Source organism: Pseudophryne corroboree, chromosome 5, assembly GCF_028390025.1.
Source record: "Pseudophryne corroboree isolate aPseCor3 chromosome 5, aPseCor3.hap2, whole genome shotgun sequence".
Classification (NCBI taxonomy): domain Eukaryota; kingdom Metazoa; phylum Chordata; class Amphibia; order Anura; family Myobatrachidae; genus Pseudophryne; species Pseudophryne corroboree.
In genome coordinates this window covers 568536503-568559806 of record NC_086448.1, presented here as the reverse complement: position 1 = coordinate 568559806, position 23304 = coordinate 568536503, and the positions used below count along the sequence as shown (strand labels likewise).

The following is a 23304-nucleotide window of genomic DNA, read 5'->3' as shown; positions in this document are numbered from 1 at the left end:
TATTTAGGAGTTTAGAAAAAGTGTATTAATTTAAACTCATTTGTCCATATCTTAAATAAAAATAGCACTCCCTATTTTAGCACAGTAATTCTCTGCCCTCTACAAGCAAAACATGGAATCCCCATCACAAATTGGGCAGTGGCAAAGTCTCTTACACTAGAATAAATGTACGTAATTCTAACGACCATATCATGTCTTTGATTTTAAGAACTCAATATAAATCAAGGTCACAGAACATGTCATTTTTGCACTTAACATATTTGTCTCTATTCTATGGATATGTGCTTATTTAATAGTGATAATAATAAGTTGTTTGGTGATTGCCTTTTTGCCTTACATCTCAGACATCTGTGCATTAAATGTTTCATTATTAATTCTACTTCTTGTCCTGGTGACACTTGAAGTGTTTACAATACATTTACGTTTATAAGTGGCCCTTCTTTGCCATCATGTTCATCTAATATAAACAAGAACATTCATCTTTTGAATGAGACAGGCCATAATGCATTGGGAAATTAAGATGGGAATATTGATCATTGTACAGGAATGATGGGGAAGACACTTATCTGCAGACGACAACGAGTGTCCGTGTCTCTGTTATGAAACCATAAGAACAGTCTTCCACTTTCTTAATTTTTATTCAAGAGTACTCACATTTATTGTTAGTGCCACAAGAGATAACCCCCCCCCCTCCCCCCCGCATTTTGTAATTAAAGCAATGTAATTTGTGTGACGGGAATCCATATTACAGTATAATGCCAGAGAAATTCAGGGACTGAACCCTGTATTTCTTCAACTACAGAACTCTGACACTCTGTAACTTGTGCGACAGTAGTTCAGTTGTAAATGCCATAATTGAGAGAAAACACATTTTACAAGCCATGTTGCATTTATGTTTTCCATAAAAGAAACCTCCACATTTGAGAAACCAGCGGTTTGTCTTACACATCTGGAAGAGCTTTTTGAGCATTCCAGTGTTTTACAGTTAGTGTGTCCGACACATGCAGTGACTACAGTTTCAGCTGCGTTCGCACTTTTATTCAATTATGTATAATAGATTGATATTAATACATAATCTACAATTAATTGGTTATAAATGTAAATGAATTCAGACATACATATCCATGCACAGCCCACTATAAAGGTATGTACTCCAGGAGGTATTAAAGTCCAGTTTTGTAAATATGAATGTGGTTACAGATTTGGGTAATGTGTCATGGTAATTTACATATTGTAAACTGCAAGTCTGAATATGGGAGCAAAATAAAATGCAGCATGCATGTTTTGCAATGGAGTGAAATTGTATACAGTACAGTAGTTCAGTAAACAGCAAAATATTAAGAGTCATATTATGTCTACAAATCCAAAATTTGATAGAGGTGTTTCTTTTATAAGATTGCTCAAACCACATGTTGTATGAGTCGTCTGTCTATAGAATGTAGGCAAACGTTTTGTGTGATGAGTGTATTCAGTCAGTGCATGGGACACATAGCACTTACAATATCATACACCACTCCTACTGCAGGGAAAACTAGTGATATTGCTCATATGTGAGCTGCGCGGGAGATAAAAAGTATTTTATACATTAGCTGCCATTTCCATCTCAAAAACATCTCCAGGATCAGACCCTTTCTCACCCAGGACACTACTAAGACCCTCATCCACTCACTGATCATCTCCAGATTGGACTACTGCAATCTCCTATCTTGCCTCCCTCAAAAATGCCTCTCTCCACTCCAATCTATCCTCAATGCTGCTGCCCGTCTCATCTTCCTCACCAAACGTACTACATCCACGTCCCCTCTCTTGCAGGACCTTCACTGGCTCCCCTTCCCATTCAGAATCCAATTCAAGCTTCTCACACTTACCTACAAAGCCCTCACCCACTCTTCTCCCTCTTACATCTCTGACCTTCTCTCTCTCTACATTCCCATCCGTCCTCTTTGCTCTGCTAATGCACGCCGTCTCTCCTGCCAACTGATTTCCTCCTCCCACTCCTACCTACAAGATTTTGCACGTGCTGCTCCCTATCTCTGGAATGCTCTACCTCTCCCCATCCGACTCTCCACCTCTCTGCAAAACTTCAAACGGGCTCTTAAGACCCACTTCTTCACCAAACCCAGCCAACTCTCCTTCTAACCCTCTTGTCTATGCTCACTGTCTACCCCTTCGGTGTCACCCCGGTCTGTTAGCACCTCACCTTTTAGATTGTAAGCTCGAACTTCTTTCCTCATGTGCCTTTCCTTTTCTTACTTACACAATCTTGTACTCCTTACTCCCTTTGATGGCACCTAACCCCAGGTTTTCTATACCTGTCCTACATTGTCTTGAACTGTAAGTGCTCTTTTCTTGTTTGCTCATTTGATTATGTACTGTGTAATGGGCGCTGCGGATCCCTTGAGGCGCCATATAAATAAAGGATGATAATAATAATAATAATAATTAGCTTGAGGCCATAGATTTAGTTTTGTGTGGGCAACTTTTAACTCTATAGCTGTTGTGGAAGTATAAGTCCTAACAAAGGTAATGAATAGCAAAGTAATAAAACAATATATTACAAATTCATCTAAACAGCTTTACTTCATGGTGTTAGTAAATAAACAAAAACAAACCAGTATTCTTATCCTGCCTTAAAATTGTTAACTACCCCCAGCACTAGACAGTCTGGACTGAATTTCACTAAAACAGGCTAGCATTGAATCTCGTGTCCCTTTGCTAGAGGTCTAACAGCTACAGACTAGAGCAGCTGGGCCTGTTCCTATTATAGCAGAGCAACACACACAGTGGGGATCCATCCAACACTAGCTTGGTCAGTGCAGGGCTGTGAATTTGCATTGGTGAAATAAGCAAAATGAATGGACCATCCCTACCAGACAACCGCTACAGTAAGTAAATGCAACAAGTGCGTGTGTGTTATTTACTTATTCTAATAAAATCTACTAGGACAACTAAGGTGGAAATTTGTTTTCTCTTACGTCCTAGAGGATGCTGGGGACTCCATAAGGACCATGGGGTATAGACGGGCTCCGCAGGAGACATGGGCACTATAAAGAACTTTAGAATGGGTGTGCACTGGCTCCTCCCTCTATGCCCCTCCTCCAGACCTCAGTTAGATCCTGTGCCCAGAGGAGATAGGGTGCACTACAGGGGAGCTCTCCTGAGTTTCTCTGAAAAAGAATTTTGTTAGGTTTTTTATTTTCAGGGAGCACTGCTGGCAACAGGCTCCCTGCATCGTGGGACTGAGGAGAGAGAAGCAGACCTACTTAAGTGATAGGCACTGCTTCTTAGGCTACTGGACACCTTTAGCTCCAGAGGGAGTTGGAACGCGGGTTTCCCCCCGCCGTTCGTCCCAGAGCCGCGCCGCCGTCCTCCTCGCAGAGCCGGAAGATAGAAGCCGGGTGAGTATAAGAAGAAAAGAAGACTTCAAGGCGGCAGAATACTTTGGATCTTTACTGAGGTAAGCGCGCAGAGGTAACGCTGCGCGCCATTGCTCCCACACACACTACATACACTAGCGGGCACTGATGGGTGCAGGGCGCAGGGGGGGCGCCCTGGGCAGCAATAAAACCTCTGGATTTGGCATAGACACTGCGGAGGCAGTAATTCTTTATATCCCCCGCCAGTTTTAAATATTTTGAGCAGGACTGAAGCCCGCCAGCGGAGGGGGCGGTGCTTGGTCCTTCAGCACTAACCAGCGCCATTTTCTCCACAGAGATCTGCAGAGAAGCTGGCTCCCCGGTCTCTCCCCTGCTGAACACGGTGACACAGGGCTGAAAAGAGGAAGGGGGGGCACTTGCAAGGCGCAGTGAGTGTATTACACAGTAATCTAATGTAAAAGCGCTGTTATCTGGGACATTATTTTCCAGTGTCAGTTGGCGCTGGGTGTGTGCTGGCATACTCTCTCTCTGTCTCTCCAAAGGGCATTATTGGGGAACTGTCTCCTTATAACTATATCCCTGTGTGTGGGGGTGTCTGTATGAGTGTGTCGGCATGTCTGATGCAGAAGGCTCAGCTAAGGAGGAGGTGGAGCAGATGATTGTGGTGTCGCCGTTGGCAACGCCGACTCATGATTGGATGGACATGTGGAATGTTTTAAATGCAAATGTGACCTTATTACATAAGAGATTGGACAAAGCAGAGTCCAGGGAAAGAGCAGGGAGTCAATCCACGGCTTCGGCTGGGTCACCGGGCCCTTCTGGGTCTCAAAAACGTCCCCTATCCCAGATAGCAGACACTGATACAGACACGGACTCTGACTCCAGTGTCGACTACGATGAAGCGAGGTTGCACCCGAGGGTGGCAAAAAGTATTAATTATATGATTATTGCAATAAAAGAGGTTTTGCATATCACAGATGACCCTGCGGTCCCTGACGCGAGGGTGCGCATGTATAAGTAAAAGAAACCTGAGGTAACCTTTCCCCATCCCATGAACTTAACGAGTTATTTGAAAAGGCTTGGGAAACTCCTCATAGGATTCCCAAGAGGATTCTTATGGCATATCCTTTCCCTGCACGGGACAGGGTACGTTGGGAATCCTCACCCAGGGTTGACAAGGCTTTAACACGCCTGTCCAAGAAAGTGGCGCTAGCCCTCAAAGATCCTGCTGATCGCAGGCAGGAAACTACTTTAATGTCTATTTATGCGCATACAGGTGCTTTGCTCAGACCGGCAATAGCATCGGCATGGGTGTGTAGTGCAGTTGCAGCTTGGACAGATCCCTTGTCAGCTGACCTTGATACCCTAGATAGGGATACCATTTTATTAACCTTAGGCCACATTAAAGACGCATTCTTATATATGAGGGATGCTCAAAGAGACATTGGGCTGCTGGGGTCGAGAGCCAACGCCATGGCGGTTTCTGCTAGGCGCGCCCTGTGGACTTGCCAATGGACGGGTGATGCCGACTCAAAGAAACATATGGAGGTTTTGCCATACAAAGGTTAAGTTTAATTTGGGGAAGGTCTCGCGGACCTGGTTTCCACAGCTACCGCGGGTAAATCTACCTTTTTGCATTAATTCCCCCACAGCTAAAGAAAACTCCACAGTATCAGATGCAGTCCTTTCGGTCGCGTAAGTCCAGAAGAGGTCGGTGCTCATCTTTCCTCGCCAGAGGTAAGGGTAGAGGGAAAAGAATGCCTGCTACGGCTAGTTCCCAGGAGCAGAAGTCCTCCCCGGCTTCTACTAAATCCAACGCATGTTGCTGAGGCTCCACTGAGGGAGTCCGCACCGGTGGGGGCACGTCTTCGACTTTACAGCCAGGTCTGGATTCTGTCAGACGTGGATCCTTGGGCGATGGATATTGTATTCCAAGGCTACAAACTGGAATTCGAAGAGGTGCCCCCTCGCCGATTTTTCAAGTCGGCCTTGCCAGCTTCTCCCCCAGAGAGGGAAGTAGTGTTTGCTGCAATTCAAAAGCTGTATCAACAGCAAGTGATTGTCAAGGTTCCCCTAGTCCAACAGGGAAAAGGGTACTTTTCGACCCTGTTCGTGGTCTCGAAGCCGGATGGTTCGGTCAGACCCATTTTAAATCTAAAATCCCTAAACCTGTACTTGAGAAAGTTCAAATTCAAGATGGAATCGCTCCGGGCTGTGATCTCCAGTCGGGAAGGGGGGGGGGGGTTTATGGTGTCACTCGACATAAAGGATGCATACCTTCATGTCCTCATATATCCTCCTCATCAGACGTACCTCAGATTCGCATACAGGACTGTCATTACCAGTTTCAGACGTTGCCGTTTGGGCTTTCCACGGCCCCGAGGATTTTCACCAAGGTGATGGCGGAGATGATGGTGCTCCTGCGCATACTTGGAGGATCTCCTGGTAAATGCAAGATCGAGAGATCAATTGCAGAAGAGCGTGTCGCTCTCCCTGAGAGTGCTACAACAACACGGTTGGATTCTCAATCTGCCAAAGTCACAATTGATTCCAATGACTCGACTATCATTCCTAGGCATGATTCTGGACACGGAACAGAAGAGGGTTTTTCTCCCGATGGAAAAAGCCCAGGACCTCCAGAATATGGTCAGAGACTTGCTAAAACCAAAAAGAGTGTCTGTTCATCAATACACTCGAGTTCTGGGGAAAATGGTGGCAGCCTACGAGGCCATCCCCTTCGGCAGGTTTCATGCAAGGACGTTTCAGTGGGACCTCCTGGACAAGTGGTTCGGGTCCCATATACTAATACATCAGAAGATAAGCCTGTCCCCCCGGGCCAGGGTGTCTCTCCTGTGGTGGCTGCAAAGTGCTCACCTTCTAGAGGGTCGCAGGTTCGGCATTCTGGACTGGGTTCTGGTGACCACGGACGCGAGCTTCCGAGGATGAGGAGCAGTCACACAAGGAAGAAATTTTCAGGGGCTATGGTCAAGCCAGGAGGCTTGTCTACACATCAACGTACTGGAATTGAGGGCCATATACAACGGCCTACGACAAGCGGAGGATCTTCTTCGCGACTTACCGGGTCTGATTCAATCAGACAACGTCACAGCCGTGGCTCATGTAAACCGCCAAGGCGGGACAAGGAGCAGAGTGGCAATGGCGGAAGCCACCAGGATTCTTCGCTGGGCGGAAAATCGCGTAAGCGCTCTGTCAGTGGTCTTCATTCCGAGAGTGCACAACTGGGAAGCAGACTTCCTCAACAGACACGATCTCCATCCAGGAGAGTGGGGACTTCATCAAGAAGTTTTTACAGAGATAGCAAGTCTTTGGGGAATTCCTCACATAGACATGATGGCGTCACGCCTCAACAAGAAGCTTCGGAGGTATTGTGCCAGGTCAAGGGACCCTCAGGCAGTAGCGGTGGATGCCTTGGTGACACCTTGGGTGTTTCATTCGGTCTATGTGTTCCCCCCCTCTTCCTCTCATCTCAAAAATATTGAGAATCATAAGACAAAAAAGGGTGAAAACAATACTCATTGTTCCAGATTGGCCTCGAAGGGCCTGGTATTCAGATCTTCAGGAGATGCTCACAGAAGATCCATGGCCTCTTCCTCTCAGGGAGGACCTGTTACAACAGGGGCCCTGCGTGTTCTAAGACTTACCGCGGTTACGTTTGACGGCATGGCGGTTGAACGACGAATCCTAGCTGGGAAAGGTATTCCGGAGGAAGTCATCCCTACTCTGATAAAGGCTAGGAAGGAGGTGATGGCAAAACATTATCACCGTATCTGGAGGAAGTATGTTTCTTGGTGTGAAGCCAAGAATGCTCCTACGGAAGATTTCCATCTGGGCCGTTTTCTCCACTTTCTACAGACAGGAGTGGATATGGGCCTAAAATTAGGCTCCATTAAGGTACAGATTTCGGCCCTATCTATTTTCTTTCAGAAGGAATTGGCTTCTCTCCCAGAAGTCCAGACTTTTGTAAAGGGAGTACTGCACATCCAGCCTCCTTTTGTGCTCCCAGTGGCACCTTGGGACCTTAACGTGGTGTTACGGTTCCTGAAGTCTCACTGATTTGAACCTCTTCAAACGGTTGAATTGAAATTTCTCACTTGGAAGGTGGTCATGTTGTTGGCCTTGGCATCTGCAAGGCGGGTGTCCGAATTGGCGGCCTTGTCTCACAAGAGCCCCTATTTGACATTCCATGTGGATAGAACAGAGTTGAGGACTCGTCCTCAATTTTTGCCTAAGGTGGTTTCTTCATTTCATGTGAACCAACCTATTGTGGTGCCTGTGGCTACGAGTGACTTGGAGGATTCCAAGTCCCTGGATGTAGTCAGGGCCTTAAAAATCTATGTAGCCAGGACGGCTCGAGTTAGGAAAACAGAAGCACTGTTTGTCCTGTATGCAGCCAACAAAGTTGGCGCTCCTGCTTCGAAGCAGACTATTGCTCGCTGGATCTGTAACACGATTCAGCAGGCTCATTCTACGACAGGATTGCCGTTAACAAATTCGGTAAAGGCCCATTCCACTAGGAAGGTGCCTCTTCTTGGGCGGCTGACCGAGGCGTCTCGGCTTTACAGCTTTGCCGAGCAGCTACCTGGTCAGGTTCAAACTTCAAACACTTTTGCAAAGTTCTGTAAGTTTGATACCCTGGCTGATGAGGACCTTGCGTTTGCTCAGTCGGTGCTGCAGAGTCATCCGCACTCTCCCGCCCGGTCTGGAGCTTTGGTATTAACCCCATGGTCCTTACGGAGTCCCCAGCATCCTCTAGGACGTAAGAGAAAATAAGATTTTAAACCTACCGGGTAATCTTTTTATCCTAGTCCGTAGAGGATGCTGGGCGCCCGTCCCAGTGCGGACAAAATCTGCAAGGCTTGTATATAGTTGTTGCTTACATAAGGGTTATGTTAAAGTTGAGATCAGTCTTTAGCTGATACTGTTTTGTGTTCATACTGTTAACTGGTTGCGTATATTCCAGTTTATACGGTGTGGATGGTGTGGGCTGGTATGCATCTTGCCCTTAGATTAACAAAATCCTTTCCTCATATTGTACATCTACTCTGGGCACAGTTTCTCTAACTGAGGTCTGGAGGAGGGGCATAGAGGGAGGAGCCAGTGCACACCCATTCTAAAGTTCTTTATAGTGCCCATGTCTCCTGCGGAGCCCGTCTATACCCCATGGTCCTTACGGAGTCCCCAGCATCCTCTACGGACCAGGAGAAAAAGATTTAACGGTAGGTTTAAAATCTTATTTTTTATGTCTTTCAATTTTTTGGGGAACTTTCTAGCCATTCGAGAGCTAGTTTTTACTGTTACAGTGGCACCCCATGTTTGTCATCCCCTTGTTAGGCAGACTGCGTCTTGTTTTTTAATGGCAGCCAATGTCGTTATGGGGCCTAATTCAGAGTTGATCGCAGCAGAAAATTTGTTAGCAGTTGGACAAAACCGTGTGCACTGCAGGTGTGGCAGATATAACATTTGTAGAGAGAGTAAAGGTGCATACACATTGGGCGTTTTTGCCCAGCATGTATCGCACAGTGATGATCGCTGGGCTGAAAAGCGCTCAGTGCATACACACCGAGCGCTTTTCCCCTCTGCCCAGCGATGTCAGCGGGGGTGAGCGGCTTTCCACTATGAAAAGCCGCTCACCCCACCGTTCATCTACTGGTAATACCAGTAGATGAACGACGGCCGCCAGCGATAAAGCGTGAACGCGCATCAGCGCTCACCGCTCATCAGCGCTCACCGCTCATCGCTTGTCCATACACACTGGGCGGCTTTGAGCTGAAAGCAGCTCAACACACCGAAAGTGACCTGCTTTCAGCTCAAAATCGCCCAGTGTGTATGGGCCTTAAGAATTGGGTGGGTCATTTTGCTTCTGTGCAGAGTAAATACTGGCTGCTTTATTTTTACACTGCAATTTAGATTTCAGTTTGAACACACCCCACCCAAATCTAGCTCTCTGCACATGTTATATCTGTCCCAGCCCCCCATCCCCTTCCCTGCAGTGCACATGGGCCCTCATTCCGAGTTGTTCGCTCGTTCTTTTTCATCGCATCGCAGTGAAAATCCGCTTAGTACGCATGCGCAATGTTCGCACTGCGACTGCGCCAAGTAACTTTACTATGAAGAAAGTATTTTTACTCACGGCTTTTTCTTCGCTCCGGCGATCGTAATGTGATTGACAGGAAATGGGTGTTACTGGGCGGAAACACGGCGTTTCAGGGGCGTGTGGCTGAAAACGCTACCGTTTCCGGAAAAAACGCAGGAGTGGCCGGGGAAACGGTGGGAGTGCCTGGGCGAACGCTGGGTGTGTTTGTGACGTCAACCAGGAACGACAAGCACTGAACTGATCGCACAGGCAGAGTAAGTCTGAAGCTACTCTGAAACTGCTAAGTAGTTAGTAATCGCAATATTGCGAATACATCGGTCGCAATTTTAAGAAGCTAAGATTCACTCCCAGTAGGCGGCGGCTTAGCGTGTGTAACTCTGCTAAATTCGCCTTGCGACCGATCAACTCGGAATGAGGGCCATGGTTTTGCCCAACTGCTAACAAATTTGCTGCTGCGATCAACTCTGAATTAGGCCCATAATCTAATTAGGAAATCAGGTGGAAACACATGGTAAAGAAATCTTTTGAAACGCACAATTTTACTAGGGAATTACCGTATATACTCGAGTATAAGCCGACTTTTTCAGCACTTTTTTTGTGCTGAAAAAGCCCCCTCGGCTTATACTCGAGTCAGTGCAGGGAGAGCAGTGTGACAGGGAGAGCAGTGTGAAGGAGGGACACGGAGCGCACAGCGCACGCCTCTCCTGTGTCCCTCCTGCATCTCCGGCGGCCGCGGCGGGTCTATTAAAGGAAGTACCCATTTGTGAGCTCTGATTGGCTCACGAACCGGCAATTCCTTGAATAGACCCGCCGGAGATGCAGGAGGGACACAGGAAAGGCGCGCGCTGTGCGCTCCGTGTCCCTCCTTCAGAAGACAGCGCGGGAGCGACGGAGGGTACGTAACAGGCACTGGGGGAGCATATTTGGCACTTGGGGGGGACGACATATGTAGCACTGAGGGGACTTATCTGGCACTATGAGGGGGCATATCTGGCACTATGAGGGGGCATATCTGGCAGCATGAGGGCATATCTGGCACTGTGGGGCATATTTGGCAGCATGAGGGCATATCTGGCACTGTGGGGCATATCTGGCAATATGAGGGCATATCTGGCACTGTGGGGCATATCTGGCAGCATGAGGGCATATCTGGCACATCAGGCACTGTGGGGCATATCTGGCAATATGAGGGCATATCTGGCACTGTGGGGGCATATCTGGCACTGTGGGGCATATCTGGCAGCATGAGGGCATATCTGGCACTGGGGCATATCTGGCAGCATGAGGGCATATCTGGCACATCAGGCACTGTGGGGCATATCTGGCAGTATGAGGGCATATCTGGCACTGTGGGGGCATATCTGGCAGTATGAGGGCATATCTGGCACTGTGTGGCATATCTGGCAGTATGAGGGCATATCTGGCAGCATGAGGGCATATCTGGCACTGTGGGGATATCTGGCAGCATGAGGGCATATCTGGCACATCAGGCACTGTGGGGCATATCTGACAGTATGAGGGCATATCTGGCACTGTGAGGGCATATCTGGCAGTATGAGGGCATATCTGGCACTGAGGGCTGTGTACGGCTAGAGCTGCATTTCCCACCCTAGGCTTATACTCGAGTCAATAAGTTTTCCCAGGTTTTTGTGGTAAAATTAGGTGCCTCGGCTTATATTCGGGTCGACTTATACTCGAGTATATACGGTATATGGATTATAAAAACAGATCAATTAGCTATTTTTGTTTCTACATTATCTTGTAAACACTGAAAAAATGCATGAGGTCAAACCAAGCATAAAAAAAACAAATGATTCCACGAGCACCAAATTACCTTGTTTGTTGATCATGAATTTAAGGGCCCTACACACTGGCAGATCTCACTGCACGATATGAAAGTTCTCGTTCATTAATGAACGAGAACTTGTTCATATCGAGCAGTGTGTAGGCACCAACGATGAACGATGTACGGCCCTGCGCTCGTTAATCGTTGGTGCCCCGTCGCTTATGCATGCAGGCCAATATGGACGTGATTGTCCATATTAGCATGCATTGCTATGGAGCCGGGTGACGGAGGGAGTGAAGAAACTTCACTCCCCCCGTCGCCTCCCCCGGCCGGGTTGCCCATCTGCCGTATCGGCGGTCGGGCAGGTCAGCGGCGGGTCGCCCAGTCTGTAGGGCCCTTTAGTTTCTGAAATTTTATTTTATTTCTTTCTTATTTGTTCATTTGTACAATTGTAGCACTTTGATTTTAAAGTTGTTTTATGTTTTGCTATTTTGTTTTCTAGGTACTGTGATAGGTGTTGTCATTTACACTGGAAAGGAGACCAGAAGTGTAATGAATACATCAAATCCCAAAAACAAGGTAAGGATACTTTTTATAAACCCATAATTATTTTAGGTTAAGCACAAAAAGGTGAGATAGGATGGTGGCCCATCAGGTAAGCCCAGACTAGATTGTGTGGCGGCCCAGGTAATAGTGAGAGAGAGGTAGCCTTACAGGAGAGATTGAGAGAGAAAAACCCACCAGGAGAAAGAGAAGAAAAAACACATACACAGCTAGAAAAAAAGCTTATGTATATATAAATCGATATGAGTGTTTGGGTATTGGTTGTTGGGTCGAGAGTCATTAAGTCGACCACTATTGGTCAACATGTACTACGTCGACAGGTCAAAAGGTCGACATGAGTTTTTTACTTTTTTTTGGTGTTGTTTTCTTCGTAAAGTGATGGGGAACCCCATTTAGTGCACCGTGTCCCCTTGCTTCGCTTGCCATGCTTTGGGCAAGGTGCCTCGCTCCATTACCACTGCACTCGGCACAGGTTACCGTTCCCAATTGTAGTCCACATGGATCGTAAAGTATGAAAAAGATCAAAAATTTTAACAAAATTTTGATAAATTACTGTCAAACGAATGACCATGTCGACCTAGTGACCCTGTCGACCAATAGTGGTTGACCTAATGACTGTCGACCTAATGACCGTATCCCGTGTGTATATAGATAGATAGATACACTAGATATAGATAAAGATTATATATTTACTCAACGGTGGTGGAAGAGACCCAAACACCAGAGAAACACGGCCTGACAGGAGAAAAGGCACCCCAGGAGAGAGTAAGGGAGAGGCGGCTTACCAGTATAGAGAGAAGAAAAACAAGCTGCACAAAATAATTAACACACTCCGGTAACACCAAGTTGTGGATGCATATATGCAGTGATTTGCAACAGATTACCTAAATTAAAACATAGGGGGGTATCCAATTACCCTCTGTCAATGGCCTCGGGCAATTTGTATTGCCGGGGACTATTATTAGCCCCGATGCGGCACTCTCCTACCCCTAATTCCGTCACCTATCGCGGATTATGGCAACCAAAGCATAATCTGTCATAAGCGGGCTGCTGAAGCCATGATAACCCATGTGATCCCATGTGTTTTTGCGTGACCGCGGATACTTTTTCATTCATTAATCGCGATATCTGGCTGTTTTTACCTCTGTAAATGGATCCAGGCTAATGGGATATCTCCGTAGACTTTTCCAGACAGCATTTTTATTGCAAACCAGTAGTCTCTTAAAGGTTACCTTCCCTTTTAATAATGTTCTAACTCAGTCACTAATGTTGTACTGTATAATATGTGTGTGTGTGTGTGTGTGTGTGTGTGTGTGTGTGTGTAGATAGATATATAGATATAGATATATATATATATATATATATATATATATATATATATGTGGTCTGTAAGGGTTGAAACACCTTTATAAAAAGGAAATGAGTAAAGAAATACTAATCCAGTGTCTACAAATATCATATTAGAGTGGGGGCAAACTTATTAGTGTATGTCACCAGTATGGCAGCCATCTTGAAGTTGACCATCTTGGATGCATTGATATCTGGAGAACGAAGCACACATGCTATTGCAAATGATTTCACCTGTCACCCTAATTTCTTCCATCAAGATAGTGCCCGACATCATTATGAACTCATTGTCAGAGAATGTCATGATGTGCAGTAGAGGTCCAGTCCAGTGGGCACCAAGATCCCAGATTTAACTCCATTGGATTTCTTTCTGTGGGGTTACCTGAAGGAACGATTTTATTCTGTGAATATAAAAAGATAATTTATTATCTGTAAAAAATTAATTGTTGATGCTTGTACTCAGTCAGACATGTTGGTCAAGGATTATCAGGAATGGGAAAAGAAAATAGCCTTAACACTGCAACATGGTGGACAGCACATCGAACATATCCTATAAACTTTATGTTAAAGCTCGAGAATGAATAAAGATATGTTAATACGAAGAAGACCATTTTTTTTCTTATGAAATACTGCATCTGTTTGATATGTCAAATGATGTCCTTCACAGTTATAAATTTAGGGGGGGATTTAATTGTTTGAAAAGTCGGTTGGGTGTTTGTTTTTTTCCTGTCTATTAGATGGGGGGGGAAACAGACACCCAACTGACTTTTCAATTGAATACCCCCTTAGAGTTGCATCCAAGATGGCTAACATACTGGTGACCTATCATAAAATGTTTTCCCCCACTCCCATATCATATGTGTAGACATTGGATTAATATTTTCTTACTTATTTCCTTTTTATAAGTGTGTTTCCTTACTTCCGGACCACCCTGTAAACAAGACTCCTGTTTTTGGGAATGTTGACTAAGTAATCTGCTCTTCTGGATGTACACTTACAAATTCCTATACCTTGGTCTTAGAAATACAACTTGATTACATCACTGTCCATTGCTTCTAGATAACTCTCTTGCATCTCTCTTTTGGGGGCTAATAATATTTTGTCTTTATCCTGGTAAAATAACTTATGCCTCTTTAGATTATCCTGGGTGCACACTTTAATGAAGCATGCAAAGCCAATTGTTAAGAAGGTACAATTATTGGTGTCAACTAGTAAGGTACAAAAGCCTATAAATATATTCCCCTTCATTTTGCCTTGTGACATATTAAAATATTGGTTTCAACATAAGGGGAACTGAATATAATTGTCTTATCTGCTAGTTATTTCACAAGAAGCATACAGTACTCTGAAAAGTATGTTAGACATATTCAGCACCGAAGGAGGAGTTAATGTGACATTTTGTCGTTTGGATAATGAATCATCTATTGAAGGGTCTCCAGAAATGAAGAGCAGGATGGTTTAGTAATTTGCCTCAGGAAAGCAAAGCTGTCAATATGTGTCTGAAATCGGCATCTAATGTTGAACGTTGACGACTGTTTTGTTAAATGTGTTGATGGTGTCTGCCAGTATGAAATGTCCATCACTATTGTCTATTTCTCATGGAGACTAGATTCCCTGCAGGCTAGAGGAAGGCCACATTAACTGTCCAGAGTCTGATGAGAATTCCAAACACAAATAGTTGTTTCTTGTAAATTAATGCTTTGCAAATTCAGCTACAACTTGGTTATGCTTTCTCTGCTTTGTATATGAAAATATATTTTTAGAAGTACAGAAAATTAACCATACTTCAGGGTATTGTGCCGTTCTATTTAAAATTAATGGTAAAAGTTTGTTCTAGGGAATTCTACATATTTGCAGTCATACAACAGCTAAACTCCATTTTTAGTTACTAATTTCTTCTGGATAAGTACAAATTACAAATAAGCATATTTGGCAGTTTATTTCTTCCTATTAGCATTATGATTCCTAGAGGTGAGTTCTCAGATGGTGACTTAGTGTGGAGCAGTTACCTGACAGCAGTGACAAGTTTTATGCTAAAAATACTGATCATAAATAAATGAGAAAAAAAAAAAAGAATTGCTTTACTTTTAAAAATGTATACATGTTCATCTCATAATAGGTAAACAAGTAAATTGACCTGGGATTTGGAACACGATTCCAATTCGTGTCTGTCCAGGACGGGCTCCATTCTCACTGTGGCTCTGACCCGGGTTATTCCCAGGTTGGTGCCGTTTACACAGCACATCGGGGCAGTCTCTCTTCTCCCAGTGCTTGGCCACATATAATTTGTTAGACTATGCAGATTAAGCATAGTTATATGTTGCTTTTTGCCCCCTATAAATAAGGTTTAAAAGTAACCATTATCACTATCAATGCTATTTTGGATTAGCACTATCCTTGGTTCAAGAGATCCATCTGAAATCAGATGGATTTGATATCTCTTGATTTCCAAGTATTTCATCTATACTGACAGAACACCTGCTTGTAAACGTCCAAAATAAAATTGTCTAACGTTTTTGTGACGACCATTTCCATGTTCACCAATGGTGATAGACCTATTGACTGTAGACCTTTTTAGTGTAAATCTAATAATCCACACCCAAATGACACACAGTGGTGCAAAACTCAGGTTGTATGCATGTTCCAACACTTGTGCAGTTGCTAGAAATCATAAGATCATCCACAAAGTGTACTTGCATGTTACTCTTAACCCCGTAACATAATTTTTTTATCCTTGTCTTTGGTAAGTGCTTTGATACAGCATACACAACCTTCGCTTACTTACCAATATTGTAAACAACTTCTTAGCTACAGTGTGTTACTGAGACTGTGCAATTGGGCTGATTAATGTTTATAAGTAAAGCAAAAAAGGAAAGTAACTTTGTTTCTGGAACACACCAAGTTGCCATGCAAGAAAATTATAATACATTTACATTTTTTTTCTGTGCAGGGTAAATACTGCATTATTCTGCATGTAGCCCACAACTAGACAGCTTTATTTTACACTGCAATTTAGATGTAAGTTTGAACAGTGACATGCGATGAGGTGAAGCTGAGCCTTTCCTGTCATACTGACGTACACACCAGAGTTTTCACATATACTGTGTATATATATATATATATATATATATTAGGTAGGAGGATAGGCGGCACTCTCATGACTTTTATATATAAAATCACAGGCAGCGGACCCCGGGATTTAATCGAACGTTTCTGTTTATTAGAATAATCGTCAGGCATAAAAAACATATACAGACAATCTTACCTTTTTAAGAGAAGAATACTCAGTGCACAAATCCGCTGACGTCATCTACACAGGACGCTGTTATCGAATGACGTCAGAGGGAACGTGAACGCACCATCACCATATGAAACTGTATAACAGTGTAGATAATTTTAGTAGTAAAATATTGCTCATGTTTATAGATCTAATAAAACATACTGGATGATCAAAGCACCTGTTAATGTGTAAAGTAGTGCTATTGACAAAATATAAGGCACCGCTCATGTTGGTAACAGTAATAACCTGTTTCTGCAATATTGTATTGAATGTCCACATAGTAGGAATAGCGGGCTAATAGACTAAAGCGTATAGTAAAAATATTAGATAAACATAATAAGATGAACTAGATCACATAAAGCAGAGTAAAAGCATTTAATTAAGTCCACAGGGGGTCATAGCGTTCAATCGATAGATCCAGCGTGCTTCACGCTGTTATAGAGCCTTGGCTCTGTCACTTCTTTTGTTTTCTGGTACCTGGTCCAGCATTTTATAGCGTAAAGATGAAAGGTTATGCTTTAGTCTTTTGAAATTCTTAGCCACTGGCTGATCAATCATCTTCCCATCCTGTGTTGTGCCATTCTATCCCTAAACTGACATGTAGTCTTACCAACATAGAGTAGACCGCATGAACAGCGGATACAGTAGATCATGTTAGTGCATGATAAATTATAGTTCAGTTTGTTAGCACTGGACACTGGAACACAGGATAATTTCCAGGCACAATTTTCTAAAGCTTGGGGGTGTCCCTGGAAACTATGGGCCATTACCAGCTATTCTATTGCTGGTATAAGTATGTGAAACATTAGATTAATAAGTGATGGTATCTGATTCTCAGCAACTTCAATAAATTGTTCTCTGTGCATGGTGATTAACGAGTATGTTTCTCAGTAGGTATCTTAAACATTCCTCTGTACAGAACTAATGGTGTTTTAAGTGTTTTTATGAACTCGCTTGTCCCAAAACATTTGAAATACAAGTTTTCAGAAATGTGTTGTTTTTTTTAGTTGTGTATGATGTGAAATGTTTACAGACCGATAACTTGACATCTGCTGTACAATTTGCTACATACAGTAATCCATATTTTCATAGCAAGCTTTCAAGAGAAGTTTTCTCTTCTTAAGATCAAGCAGTATTAAAATCTGAATCTTTCACATGACGTCCTACACCTGCACATCCAGAAGTTTCATCCAACTGATAAAATACAACAAGTGTAGTAATGCAGCTTATATTGGTGAACTTGGGAGAAAAATGAATGCCACTTCAGTGCGCACAACAGAAGAGCTTGATAACAAGTCTATGGAAATATTTGTTACTCTACCTACTCTAACATGCCAAAGTGATGACAGACATAATCTGGTTGATTAGTCCGAGTGCTGAACACAAAACGGTCAGTTCTTGGTCGTGTGTCCTAAGAAAACTGGTTGTGAGGTCAGCTTAAATTAATCAAAGTACTAACCCATAGAGCACTAGCTTGTCTGTAGGTTCTCACCACATTTACACTTCTTTAACTTTCCTGTCAACCGTTCTACTTGTCGCTTTACATAACTCATTACTAATGTGGTCTCTAAACCACTTAGGTTAGCAGCCTGGTTTCTTCATTTAAAGGAATTTATATGTTGTTATTTTAAGATATTGCTTTACTTGTTACTAATGATGCAAACTGGTGTATGTTGTGAGAAAAGTGCCCAGATAGTGGGATGTGTTCACATGTTATCATGGCAGATTGCTGTTTTTGTCATTCTTAATAACCTATCCAAAGAGCAAGGATATTAGGAGAGAAATGATAATACAAATTGCCTTCAGCAATTATTGCAATCTCTGGGGTGTATTGATTTGTGTTTCTAATTGGAAAAAAGATGCTTTAGTGTGTGACTCACTGAGACAAGTAATATATTCTTTTATGTATATTGCATATGCCCCCTCGTATTTAAGCCACTGGTATATTGGAAAACAAGGTGTTATCACACTCTGAATGTCAGGTCCCAGAAGTATCTGCTTGTCACCATCAGGCTTATTTATTAAGGCAATGAAAAAAAATGAGTGCAAATATAGTCCGTCATATCAGCTATCAGCAGGAAGCATATTTCTTAACAACTTGTTTTGCTCAGTTAATTATTTTTTACGCAATATCATTTTCTATTATTTAAGACACCTTTTATATTCATAATATTAATATTTTCTGTGTTCTTAAAGGCATTGTACACCCTGTCAAAATTTCGATAAATGTCCATATGGCTGTATCGAGAAAAATCAGAGCGGGTACATTAGCATTTGCAGGTGTATTGGGTTAAGATTTACAGATGGTATTTAATTGCAGGCGCTAATTTACAGCGAGGCAAAAATGGGCCTTTTAGCTCGATAGTTTTATTGTGCTATCCATTTATAGCCTGTTTTTGCCATGCGGTATATGACCCGTTTTTGAGTGACTCAAGTTCCCAGATTCATGTGTTATCGTAGAAAAACGGATCTTGAAAGGCTGCGTATTCGGGATTCTGCTTCGTGTAAAAGCCTAATCCCCAATAATTGCCGGCGGTCAGGGCTAGTTGAATAGCCCCCGGAGAATCTATTAGTTGCGATAATTTTACAGCGGCTAACTAGATACTTCCATAGTGGGCAATTCAGTTAGCCATGGTAAATTACTATGGCTGATTGATCACTCGTGGGACTATCCAAGTAGCCCCAAAGGCCAAAACTATCAGAGATTTGTTTTTTCCAGAGACATGCAAAAAATATCCCAGATAACTGACCTGTTTCCGCTATCATGGCCGCAAAATTGGATACATTTACACCCCCCCCTGATAAACAACATTGGACAAAAATTGCGATAACAGCCCGTTTTCTTTTTCTTTTTTTGCGCAAAAAATTATCGGGCACAATTGAGTTTCCTCCCACAATGGAGAACTTGGTACGTGATAGAGTTTGGCAATAAGTCATAGGTATCAAAAGTATGTAAAATATTGAAAACCCCTAATTTAAAGAATACACACATTTAAAGATATGTAGCCTAATTAGAAATGCATATGAATTTGTGTAAAGTCATGTATGTATTTAATCTTACAGTGAAAAGCTGTATGATTTGCAATTTCTATATGAATTACTTTTCAATAGCAACAACAGTGAAACAATCTGACAGTGAACAAGTCAGAAGCACAGATGAGTCTAGTTTAGATGAAATCTGCATAAGCCTGTCCAATTATCTGATGATAAGCATTGTTGAGATATTTCTTAAACTGGTTGCACTTGGCCGCTAAGAGACGGAGGTCCTGATGCTGAGTTATAGGTATCTCGGCTTTATGTTGAACGTAAACTGTGTGCATCTGTGTTACAAGTGGGTTAGGTTTGAGGAGACCCAGATGGGTGGATTCCCAGAAAAGTACTTCAACAAAATAACTTGAATATATAAATATAAATTTATTGTATACTTAGCTAAGGTTATTGATCCAGTCAGCAGATATTCAATACAGCAATCACATCAGCATACTCAGGAGCCTCGCCCTCTTCGTCTAGAGGCTGAGTTATATTCAGATCATCCTGGTTCATCCAAGCTATCTAGGCTACTTTAACATTGAAAATTTCTATCTTATATAGGCTGAAGAACTCCTGAGTAAGGGTATTTCATGTGTCCAAAGTTCATATTACAACATATACATAAATGCTAAAAAACAGTAGGGGGCACTGTTGCCTCAATTTTGAGTGTTAGAAATAACATAATAATACCAATGTGTAACATTTTATACTATATATATATATATATATATATATATATATATATATATATAGAGTACTTTCTGGGGGTCCAAACAGGGCCTCCTACCTGGCTCGCCAATCATCTACGTTTTTGCTTAACTCTTCCCAGCTTACTGGGGTAGCTACATATGGCAGTGTTTTAGAAGAGATAGGAGAATGAGTACATATCCAGCACTCCATCTCCCCTATTCACTCTGCTAACGCATAATGCAGCCGGATGAAATGATTGTCCCAGTAAGCTGGGAAGAGTTTAGCAAAAACGTAGATGATTGGCGAGCCAGGTAGGAGGCCCTGTTTGGACCCCAGAAAGTACTAAAAAATGTGTCTTCATGCGAATGTGGAACACCTGCTCCCTGTTACCACTTTCACATCTCCAATGCCGGATCCCACCCGGGAATTGGAAACGGGTCCTTCCTGGGTGAGATCCGGCATTGGAGCCTCAGCGCTGGCTTCCCGACCCGGCAATATGCCGGGTCGTTTGCCATAGTGACGGGGGGCGTAGCCAGCAGCGGGGGCAGGGGTGTAGGCGGTGCTGGGAGATCAGCTCATTTCTGCGCCGCCTCTCCCTATGTAGTAAACGGTTCCTGAGTCGCATCGATCCATGAACCCGTTTACACTGCTACTGACCTGGTATTCAACCTGGGAATAACCCTTCTTATTACGTGAGTTGAATTACCAGGTCAGGCGACCCAGGAATTCTCCAAGGCCTCTTTCACATTGCACACTGACCCGTGTCGACCTGGCAATATGCCGGGTCGATACCGGGTTATTTTTGCGATGTGAAAGGGGTATATGTGTAAACTTGTTGTGCTACTAGTTGTCCTCATCATCATGGCGCACGTCCAACTCCCCTTTATTAGATGCAAAAGATCTGCAGCAGCCCCATAGACTCAGCTCAAATACGTTATTGATAATGTATGTTCAACTTTTGGATGTAGAGTAGAAAGAATATATATATATATATATATATATATATATATTGTGGAACAGCATAACGGTACGCTTCACAGTGATTTCAAGGACTAGTCTAGAGCTTATCCTCTAGTTAATTTGCCAGCACCAAGAACTGTGTTTGTAGACTACAGCTACCTCTAGAAGGAATCCCGGAATCCCGCGGGATGATTTGTTCTAAAAAGGAAGATCAGAGGAGCGCTTCATAGTGCAATATGCTTTTATTCACAGACACATGTTTAAAATACAGCAGATGTCCAAATTTAGCTTTTCCTAATTCCTCTGAGTGGACTTAAAATACCACTTGGTTTGGATTAACACACTCCTGGCATCAGCTCCACCAGCCGCCGTATAGCATCAGGCCCCTTTGACTCGTACCACTGGCTTTATACCACGGACCTCAGTACGCCAGGACACCGCTGCTCTCAGCACGGAGGGGAAACGATCCAGGACTCAGCGATCACGTCAGCGGTGTCCTGGCGTACTGAGGTCCGTGGTATGAAGCCAGTGGTACGAGTCAAAGGGGCTGATGCTATACGGCGGCTGGTGGAGTTGATGCCAGGAGTGTGTTAATCCAAACCAAGTGGTATTTTAAGCCCACTCAGAGGAACTCTGAGGTATTAGGAAAAGCTAAATTTGGATATCTGCTGTATTTTAAACAAGTGTCTGTGGAAAAAAAAGCATATTGCACTATGAAGCGCTCCTCTGATCTTCCTTTTTAGAATATATACACTGTTCAAAAAAATAAAGGGAACACTTAAACAACACAATGTAACTCCAAGTCAATCACACTTCTGTGAAATCAAACTGTCCACTTAGGAAGTAACACTGATTGACAATCAATTTCACATGCTGTTGTGCAAATGGAATAGACAACAGGTGGAAATTATAGGCAATTAGCAAGACACCCCCAATAAAGGAGTTGTTCTGCAGGTGGTGACCACAGACCACTTCTCAGCTCCTATGCTTTCTGGCTGATGTTTTGGTCACTTTTGAAAGCTGGCGGTGCTTTCACTCTAGTGGTAGCATGAGACGGAGTCTACAACCCACACAAGTGGCTCAGGCAGGTAATGCAGCTCATCCAGGATGGCACATCGATGCGAGCTGTGGCAAGAAGGTTTGCTGTGTCTGTCAGCGTAGTGTCCAGAGCATGGAGGCGCTACCAGGAGACAGGCCAGTACATCAGGAGACGTGGAGGAGGCCGTAGGAGGGCAACAACCCAGCAGCAGGACCGCTACCTCCGCCTTTTTGCAAGGAGGAACAGGAGGAGCACTGACAGAGCCCTGCAAAATGACCTCCAGCAAGCCACAAATGTGCATATGTCTACTCAAACGATCAGAAACAGACTCCATGAGGGTGGTATGAGGGCCCGACGTCCACAGGTGGGGGTTCTGCTTAAAGCCAAACACCGTGCAGGACGTTTGGCATTTGCCAGAGAACACCAATATTGGCAAATTCGCCACTGGCGCCCTGTGCTCTTCACAGATGAAAGCAGGTTCTCACTGAGCACATGTGACAGACGTGACAGAGTCTGGAGACGCCAAGGAGAACGTTTTGCTGCCTGCAACATCCTCCAGCATGACTGGTTTGGCAGTGGGTCAGTAATGGTGTGGGGTGGCATTTCTTTGGGGGGCCGCACAGCCCTCCATGTGCTCGCCAGAGGTAGCCTGACTGCCATTAGGTACCGAGATGAGATCCTCAGACCCATTGTGAGACCATATGGTGCGGTTGGCCCTGGGTTCCTCCTAATGCAAGACAATGCTAGAACTCATGTGGCTGGAGTGTGTCAGCAGTTCCTGCAAGACGAAGGCATTGATGCTATGGACTGGCCTGCCTGTTCCCCAGACCTGAATCCAATTGAGCACATCTGGGACATCATGTCTCGCTCCATCCACCAACGCCACGTTGCACCACAGACTGTCCAGGAGTTGGCGGATGCTTTAGTCCAGGTCTGGGAGGAGATCCCTCAGGAGACCATCCACCACCTCATCAGGAGCATGCCCAGGCGTTGTAGGGACGTCATACAGGCACGTGGAGGCCACACACACTACTGAGCCTCATTTTGACTTGTTTTAAGGACATTACATCAAAGTTGGATCAGCCTGTAGTGTGTTTTTCCACTTTAATTTTGAGT

The 23304-nt window shown here is 43.8% G+C and overlaps 1 protein-coding gene across 2 annotated transcripts in view; it reads left to right on the top strand.

The window, feature by feature from the left end:
• Window positions 1-23304, top strand: part of ATP9B (ATPase phospholipid transporting 9B (putative)) — an 851783-nt gene that overhangs the window by 620834 nt on the left and 207645 nt on the right. For both annotated transcript variants that reach the window (XM_063923317.1, XM_063923316.1), the window contains exon 11: window positions 11781-11857. In XM_063923317.1, coding sequence (XP_063779387.1) covers window positions 11781-11857 — 77 coding nt within the window. The remainder of the gene's footprint in view (window positions 1-11780; window positions 11858-23304) is intronic.